At 35.6% G+C, this 9591-nt stretch overlaps 1 protein-coding gene across 1 annotated transcript; it reads right to left on the reverse strand.

Moving 5' to 3' along the window:
* On the reverse strand, window positions 1325–8910 carry LOC105166397. The gene is made up of 7 exons (XM_011085739.2): window positions 8781–8910; window positions 8416–8553; window positions 5519–6674; window positions 5241–5369; window positions 5055–5126; window positions 3459–3595; window positions 1325–1924 (listed from the first exon to the last, which is right to left on the reverse strand). The coding sequence occupies exons 2-7, from the start codon at window positions 8551–8553 to the stop codon at window positions 1679–1681; spliced, it is 1878 nt and encodes a 625-aa protein (XP_011084041.1). The 5' UTR covers window positions 8781–8910; the 3' UTR covers window positions 1325–1678.

Genomic DNA, 9591 nt, shown 5'->3' on the forward strand with positions numbered 1-9591 from the left:
ATTGTGATTGACATCAAACAAAGAAACAAAAATTCGAAGGCACATAAAGATACAAGAGTATAATGCAATCGTTTACAACTCAAAATGGATTAAGATAGATCAATCATATCTAAAGTGACTTATCTCCTCGGGAGAGATCAGTGTGCGAGTGAGTTAAGTATTTGAAATTTCTCAATTGGTACACTTTTAATGTTGGGAGACGCGTAGACTTAAACATAAATGGAAATTGCATGATATGAAAAGTCCAATCATCATATTTTCATGCAAAATTTAATCCCTATTGCATTCAAGAAAATATTATTTGATTTTATTTAGAGTGACTTGATTGAGGTTAATCTTTTATTGGAAGCCTTCAAATCGACCACACTAGATCTCAATGAGGTGAAATGAAGAAACTGAAAGATTATTTACTCCTCTTGTGAGATTCTCAATCATGTGATTACATGCAATTGGGAGAAGTATTTCTTCCAACTTTCTTTGACTCGATAGAGTATCAAATTATTCACTTGCCATTTTGACGTGTGTGATTACATGCAATTGGGAGAAGTATTTCTTCCAACTTTCTTTGACTCGATAGAGTATCAAATTATTCACTTGCCATTTTGACTTGGGCCCGATAGAGTATCAAATTATTCACTTGCCATTTGACATAAGCCCATTACAATACATGCATCCTATTGAATGTTTATATACTTAAGTATTTCATTTTATTCAAAAAATAGCTTGCCACATATTTACATCTATTCTCGTTTATCATTATAGATTCCTCTGTAGATTGAAGAAAAATGTTGAAGAATAAAGTTGTCGAGGATTCTATTTATGATGCGTACATATCCACTTCACATTATTTTCAACATCATGTTACATGCAACAAGGTTTGACATTACATAATTCTCTATCTTCAGTTATCCGGGTCGACAGAATGGTGCTTCAAGATTGAGATACTTAATCAGTAATGAGCAGAATCTAATGGTATCTAAGCGATGTTGGAGTGGTTGGATCTGATGAAGGAGAAGAAGACCGAAGATAGCTTTGGGGATTACGAAATCAAGAAGAGGAAGATAGCAACTAGCAAGAGGCATTTGTGACAACATTGGCAAATGTTGTCAACTTCTGCTTTTAGGCTATGTTCTTCCGATTCCCAACCTTGTTTCAGGGGCTGTTGAGGGAGCCGTACGAAACTTGAAGTGTGTGAAGTAGCTGAGTGAGGATGATTGTGCAAGTACTACTACACACTGCAGCAGTTGCACTGGCAGAAATGAACTCCAGAGGTTGTAAATGTGTGTGTGTGAAAGAAGGCATATTTTGCCTCACAAAGCCAAACAGAAGTTGAGCAAATTCCAGGTACATTAATTTCTTACAAGGGAAAACGAAATGCACAACCTTTTACACACCGAATAAGAGAATAAACAGCTATCAGAAGCACCAAATCATGATAGAAACATGATTTCATACAACGGGAATTGTAATAGCAAGCGACTACAAAAAAATGTAGAGATTAGTCCAAAAGATGGCTCAGAGTCACGTCATAGATCTTCAAATGTATAGGACATAGGATGTCCACCACAAGAGACTAAAACATGCCTAGAATATTCACATTATGCCGTCCACAGATTCGACCTTTGGACTAAGTTAGGTTCAGAAAGACATTGAATCACTTACCGGGAGATTTGCCAAATCAGTTAATAACATCAACTTTATAAATGCAAAGCATAATGTCCTCCACTTGAAACCTGCACTTGTCTCCCAGCTTGATGTCGTTTTGCTCGCAAAAGTTTCTCCAGTTAACAGTCAAAGCTTTAACAGGGGATGGGTCAGGGTAGAGAACTGGCCAGAGACGCCCAGATGAGTCTCTCAGATACACAACCTTCCCTCGTGCTCTATCTCTCCGTCCTCGAACTGATGGAATGGGAATCGGCAACTCCTACAAGAGCATAAATGAGAAGTCAAGGGAATATGCAAGTATAGGAGCCAATGGCAACAAATTCCAACAAAGCAAAATACAGACCAAAAGATAGTAACATATTACAGAAACGACTAGACTCTTTCAGCACCTTTTTTTTGGGGAATTAGGAAGAGAAAGGGATCAGGGAAGAGTAAAGAGGAGAATACAGTTGAGGGACCAAGAATGGCACTGTATGGACTACACAGGCACCTTGCAGATGGAACTACATTTTACCCGAAGGGGCAGGAACGACTTAATCCAGTGTAGCGGACAGTGACTGACTTCCTAGTGGGAAGGCAGGAACGGTTAAGTCAGCGGGCCTAGCGCAGCGATCGAAGGAGAGAGCGGCTTCCTAGTTGGAAGGCGCGATGGGGGTGTCCCCCAAAAAATCGCGACCCTCGAGTGAACTATAGACCAGTGCCTTGCCCCTATACTCTATGCCTAAGAGTGACAACTTTCCTGAAAATGGTTTTCGGAAAAGCAATATTGAAGCAGCTCTGTATGTTAAGAAGAGAAGTAGATATTTTCTAGTAGTTTTTACATATCTCAATGACTTTATCTATTATGGGACAATCGCTGAAAGAATTCAAGTTGAAAATCATAGAAGATTTTGGATGACTGATCTTGGCTTAATTAAATACTTTCTTGGCCTTCAAGTTAAGCACAGTAAGGGGATATCTTTCTTTTGCAAGAGAAGTACATCAAGGACTTGTTCAACAAATTTCACATGTTTCAACTGCAACTGTAAATTTCACATGTTCAACAAATAATGCCAAGTGAAAAATTGCAGGATAATGATGGTCGACCAAAGGCTTACTAGGATTTTGGTTGGTTGTGCTTATCTCACTCACGCCATTAAACAGTAAGAGTGCTCGGATTTATGCAAGATCATAGTGATTTTCGTTGCTGCTAAAACAAGTTTGTGATAACTTCAAGAAACCAAAGGACTATGACTTCAAGATGTCAAAGAACAAGGGGGAAGTTGGTTGGACTAGCAGATGTTGACCAGCAAGCATCCAGTTCAAAACAAGCAATCCCAAAATATTTTAGTATAGTTGTACTGCACATTCACTTATTCACAATGAGTATTATGGTCAGATAACATATTAAAATAATCAAATCACCAGAAATCTTAATGTATACAACATCTAAAACTATAACCATATTCTGAATAATTTCATGATTAGCCTGGTCTAATAAGACATCCCATCACAAACAAAAAGTTCTGTTTACTTTCTATCTAAAAAATATGTGATTGCAACTAAACCATGATATTAAGATGCAAAAGAAGAAAAATCAAGAGCCTGAATTAGATGCATTTTATCCTATCTTCTATCACTTATAGTCACAACAGATAAATATATCATAATGCATGGGCAGGAGGTAAGCAATTAAAAAAACAAACACTAACGGTGTCAGGAATAAGGTAACGTAAAGATGAAATAACCAAAAATAGTGTCAGTTCAGATTAAGTAAACGGGGAAAAGAAATCTTGTGCCAACAAAAAGCATACCAGGTAACATAGGCTTTTCACTTCTGTGGAAAATGCACAAACAGTAACCAGTTGACTTGTATCATACAGATCAGGTTCAACTTTTACCGCAGGAGGAAACATCTTAGCATATTCCCTTACCATATTTGGCTCTTCAGCTGCACATTTTGAGTCAATTTTACATAAAATTAATAGGCTTGTGTGCATGTGTTCATGAGGACTTGATACAGAGAATGACCATAAAAACCTATGTTAATTACAATAATCTCCTGAGAAAGTGTAATAATAGACTGTACTCCACCCCCTTCCTCTGAAAGTTAACAAAATCTAGCTGGCATTCCGTCTCATCTGACCTCCATATGGAAGCTGATGATGTTGTCCAATATTGGTTTTTCTATTTGTAATTTGTCAAAGTCAAAAAGGCGCATTTTCTAAGGAATTAAATTTATACCTGGTCAACAATAAGGTAATATGTTTCTATGCATTTATTGGATGACAATTCAACACGATCTTATTTTGTCTTCTCATCCCTATTTACATTGCTAAGTTTTCATGTGGAAGAAAAAAATGCATAAGTCTGACTAAATCATATCATGAGGTGAAACTATATAAAGAGAGCTGCAGTGAACAACGCAGCTGAAATTAGACTAATTCAAATTTATTGATACTTCTTTTAATAATAGCTCTTCTAATGTCATTCCGGTTTGTAACAATTTTCATAAAGTTATGTATGAAAGCTATTTGCTTTTAACCAAGGCCATTGATTGATGAAATAATTGGAACCTAGTCTTTAAAATATTATAAGAACAAATATCTTAACTATTTAGTAAAGGTTCAAGGCCTTACAGTAACTACTTTGGTTGACAAAATGTGGAGTATCTAAAAGCCCTTTTTACTTAAATTCTTTCATAAATAAATATCTCTTTTAATTAATTAGTTCTATTAATAATTTTTCTATCCATGCACATTTATAGTTAATTCATTTTAGCTGTTTTCATCAAGTATTCATTCTATCTTCATTTCTCTCATTGAATCAAATAAATATAATAAAAAATTATGCACATGCATCGAGTGTGCTTTGTTTGCTAGTTCCAAAGTGTAATTTTGAAACATAAGAAGTGCAGAGAACTTTGACAAAATATTCGTCAACAATTTCCACAAAATAACAATACCTCAACATATTCAAAGCCTTATACATACCTCCCTTTCAGGTTAGATGTAAAAAGGTTATATAGTTACATTTATGGAAACTTCTCAATTAAGCATATCAACTTGTAAACTTGACGAACCGCTTTTGCCTTTGGTAATTTGAAAAGAGAGGAACGTATAATATATAATTACACTAACTCCTAAAAGAGGTAATTGAACCTCTTTTACGTAGATTTTTAATTTTTTAAGCGAGATAATTTGGTCTTGTTAAATCTGTCATTTGGGTTATCTATCAGCCAAAACTTGGACGGAGATTTCTGCAATTTGGGAAAAGAAAAGAGATATAGTCTATAATCACACTACCTTCCATGGGAGGTCAATTTAATTACTCCTAAAACTTATATTCAAATATAAGCTAATGTAGTTCCTGCTACAGTACAAAATGATAAGAAATAAAAGTAAACGTACTACCGAATACTTCAGGTAAACCATTGGCTTCCTCTCCCAACTCCACCCGCTCTTTCTTAATAGCATGTTTACCTGTTTACAATTCCAACATCATGAATACAGCTTAAGAGTACATACTATAGACAAAATGCAACAAACTTCAATCCTAGTGACTAAAAGTAGATGACATAAGAAAGAAATACAAACCAAAACGATCCTTGAGCACCGAACTGGAGACTGCAGATCCATAACACCTGTGTTTTACTTCCCTCCCAGCAATCTTACTACTGCATATAGAAGGAGATTCACTATCTGATGCCACAAGATGGGAATTACCTAATGCATCAGATTATCATTGGTTAATAAAGAAGAACAAGAATATTATATTATCATTGGTTAATGAAGAGAACGAGAAGACAACATCACAATTATCTGGAATTATAATAGACAAATAGAAAGAAGTAGAAAGGTATAAGTTCCCTTACCATTCTGGAAATTGGAAGCATCACCAGAGATGTCCTTCTTCAAGTTACTAAAGTCAGATGGTTTCGAATGACGCTTGGCAGTGAAAATGTCAGCAGTACGGTCATCAATCTGCTCACTGTGGACCTCCCGCATTTGAGTATCATCTCCCTTTATTTTGGTCTGCTCTGTAATTTCAGTACGAGAAAGAGCTAATTTGTTGTCTAAAGTTTTCTCCAGCTTGTCAGTGGAAATCTCACCAGAATGGCCATCAACCTGAATTTTGTGGGCCACAGCCATCTCACTGTTATCCACCTTTGTTTTTGACTGCTCCACAGTATCAGTATGAGAAGGGGCTACTTTTATGTTCAGAGCTTCCTCAAACTTGTCAGAGGGAATGTCAGCAGAATGCCCATTGTTCTCATTTGTCTGGATCACAGCCATCTGAGTATCGTCCCTCTCCATATTAGCTTGCTCAGGAATTTCAGAAGGGGCATTCATTGTGCCTAATGCTTTCTCAAATTTGTTAGCCTCCTCTGTAACTTCAGGGGGAGATGGGATTGTTATTGTATCTAAAGCTTTCTCAAATTTGTTCCTGTCATCTGTTTCTCTCTCCATCTCAAAGAGTGATAAGTCATACAAGAAGTTCCTGTCTTCTCCTAGATAGTGTCCATCATCTCTGTTGACCATGCAAGCCGGATCCTCCATTTTTATCGGAATTGGAAGAACTTGCAGCCTTCCATGGTCAGACTTTGCCCCCAATTTACGGGTTTGACGAGTTTGAAATTCTGAACCAGAGGCTACTGAAGTGGCTGAGCTGGGCTTATCCCTCGAATTTAGATAAGTTGTCTGAATCGGTGCATCTTGGTAAACTGTTTCTGTGCCTCTCCTTGACCTCTTATTCGGCCTGCATGTTCCGTTGTTAAAGTTGATTCTCTCACACGCACGTTTTCCATATATTTGAACAACAAAATGGCTTCCTTTTACATAGTTAAAAACCACGAATTCTCCCTCCTTCAGACCATGGTCTAGAAAAAACTTAGGCCACCCCTTCTGGAATGCCAGGGAACCATTAACATGTGACAATGTTACAGACCATCGGAGTCCAGTTGAATCCTCAATTTGAATTTCTTGACCAGCCAAGTGCTTCACTGTCCGAGCAAATTTGGGAGGCAGGTACTGCAAGAAAATCCCAAATCTAAGGAAAGCCATATAACTTCAACAAAAAAATGCAAACCACAGACTGCAGAACTTCTCCACATGGATCTTACCGGAGAACAAAAGGCAAAGCAGCTGCATCACATACTCAAAAGTAATCAATTAGTTCCTACTATGTCAATGTTATTTTTCTTTTATAGTTAACCAGCTCGACTGCCAAGTCATAAGTTTCAGAAGTTGACGAACAAAAATTTTAAATCAGAAAATTTGTTCCTTACAAAACAATATTTCAAATTTTACTAGAAACTGTTGAAGGCAAGACTGTGTGTAAAAGCAAACTAGCTATAGCTAAGACCACTCCTTTGGTGGACAAGCGGTAAACTACAACCAGCCCGCAATTAAAAATGCTCAGCATGCAAAAAATGTTCACTGTATTAAAGTTTAGTTGATTCTTGCACAAAAGTTGTGAAAGAACGAGGTTTGTTTACAAAAGATAGAAAATAAAGTTGAACTTTCTTTCTATGTGCTGGATTTGCTTCTTGGCAAACTAGGTTATCCTATTTGTTATCGTGAATCTATTGATTCACCACAACCTGGCAATATTTACATGCTGAAAAGCATGCATTTTTACTTCAAATTGATAATGTGTAACTTTTCACTATGCATGGTTCCTAGGACAAGGGATCTAAACACCTTGAGCATCTAACAACTATGGTTCAAAATGCCCAAAGTATTACATTTAAACAAAGTGCCCAAGCCATTTAAATATGATCACATGCCAGGACTAACATCTTGAAGGTTTCAACCTAGAACCACCAATTGGATATTAAACTAGACTGAGAAATTACAATTAATTGTACAATTTACAAGTCATACACCTTGATTAATCATATATATAGAAGGTTATTTATCTAATCAAACAAATTGATTTTGCATCTACTGAGTTATACTGCTCGTCAAATTTCTTATTCTGTTTTAAAGTTCAGCACTTTTGTGGAGGAGAAGTAACAAGGTCGGTCAATTATCTTAAATAGATCTGTACAAAAAATTCAAAGGTTATAAACACAAAAGATATAGCCAAGGACAGTCCTGCAATTTTAATAGTAACATCACCAGCAATCCCAAGCTTTCTGTGAGAAGACATTATAATAAGGAAAGCTAAAGCATCTTCTATTGTCTGTATACAAAATGTCGATCAATATACTTCAATTCAGATTACAACTTAACCAAACGATATTATTACATCGTGCTGCGATAAGAGCAACCGTAACAAAATCATTGAAGCAAATACATGTCTATCACATTCTATATCAAGAAAAACATTATCAAAGATCTACCTTTTGACTTTCATTGTACGGCAAACAATAAATCTGGATGATTTGATTTTATATTTGAAGATGCAAAGATGGGAAACGGCAAACAATACCGACACTATCAGGTATGCAAAGATGCTATGTATCCACATGGTTAGCAGCGCAACTCGGGTGTAGACGTGAGGGTCATGCATGGTGATGGATGCATTTCTTTTTCAAGTTCTGATGTAACTCTTGACCCCTTATGGTGGGTTACTATGTAAAATCTTAAACAATAGATTACGGGCAGAGAGCAAGATAGCGAGAAGGAGACGATGAATAACAAGTAAAGGTGTCATCATGAAAGCTAAATCCATGCACAAAATTAGACACCAAAAAAAAAAAAAAGAAAACTTATTTTAAGAGGAGACAACCCAAAAAAAAAAGAAGAGAGGATGATCTCTGTATACCAAAACATTTGAGTAATCCGTGCCAAACATGATTTTGAAAAATCGAGCGGTAACCAGAGATGGGTCTTTCTCCATTCGATTAGAAGTCTCACGATTTCTTCTTGTGCGCCCACCACGTACGACGCGTCCGCGAACCATCTGTTTTTCACGCCGGTAAATCGATCACCCAGCAAAAACATTCACAAAAACCCTTACAGAGAAGATCATAAAAAACACAGGTAAAATCATATAAGCCAAGCATGCAAGAAAAACAGGCATGGCAGCTGGAGAACCCACAAAACCCCCACCCCAGAAACACAGATTAACAAAGAAAGAAACAGAAAAGAGGAGGAAACGGGAAACGGGAAAAAAGACTAACCTGTCACCTTTGAAAGGGGGAAATTCAAGCACGAGAGAACGAGAAGAGGCGAAGGCGTTGATTGGTGTTGAAAAGCAGAAGAAAAACCAAACCCTTTTCCGTTGATGGACTCCTCAGTTCTTGTGCTGTTGTGTCTGAGACAGTCTGAGTTGGCAAGATTTTCATTTTACTTTTTTATACTCTTTTAAATAATATCCAGAAAGATAAAGACACGTGTATTTATATAAATATAAGATATATTTGATTTTTGTTTTTTGTTAGTAAAATTTATCATCAAGGCAAAAAAAAAATTTAAAAATTGAGAAAATTCGACACGTTTAGAAATTTACTTCACTAAATTTATTCGACTAAAATGTATCGAATTTTTAAAATTTTTTAATTATTACAAATTTTGTAAAACAAAAAATCAGAAATATTGAACCTCTATTTTATGAGTCTAAAATTGTCATTTCACCTTATTTTTAGATGTAAAAATCATGTCTTTAAAATTAAATATTTTTAATCTTAAATAATTTAAAAATAGTTAGCTATATGCAGTTATATATTAGTATTTTGTAAAAGAAAAATTGGTAGCATAATTTTACGATATATACAATTTGTTTTGTTATAATTAATTTAATTCCTACTGCTAATAAAAAAATTGTATTAAAAAAGGTGGTGTATGCTAAGATTTTCAATCAATGATAGTTAACGTTTGTTATATATAAGGAAAAACTTTTCTTACCATCTACATTAATTATCGCATATATAGTTTGAAAATGAATAAAATTTTATTTTAATCCGTCGCCTTTGATTTTAATTTAAAAATAGTCCCTATC

Source organism: Sesamum indicum, linkage group LG1 (genome assembly GCF_000512975.1).
Source record: "Sesamum indicum cultivar Zhongzhi No. 13 linkage group LG1, S_indicum_v1.0, whole genome shotgun sequence".
Taxonomy (NCBI): domain Eukaryota; kingdom Viridiplantae; phylum Streptophyta; class Magnoliopsida; order Lamiales; family Pedaliaceae; genus Sesamum; species Sesamum indicum.

What these genes read in the sequence shown, in the direction of transcription:
- LOC105166397 (XM_011085739.2), bottom strand. Translation starts at nt 8,553, where the DNA reads ATGGTTCGCGGACGCGTCGTACGTGGTGGGCGCACAAGAAGAAATCGT. An exon ending in TGCTTCCAATTTCCAGAATG is followed by an intron (nt 5,370 to 5,518) that starts GTAAGGGAACTT and finishes CTGATGCATTAG; the next exon opens with GTAATTCCCATCTTGTGGCA. An exon ending in TTTACCTGAAGTATTCGGTA is followed by an intron (nt 3,596 to 5,054) that starts GTACGTTTACTT and finishes CAAAATGTGCAG; the next exon opens with CTGAAGAGCCAAATATGGTA.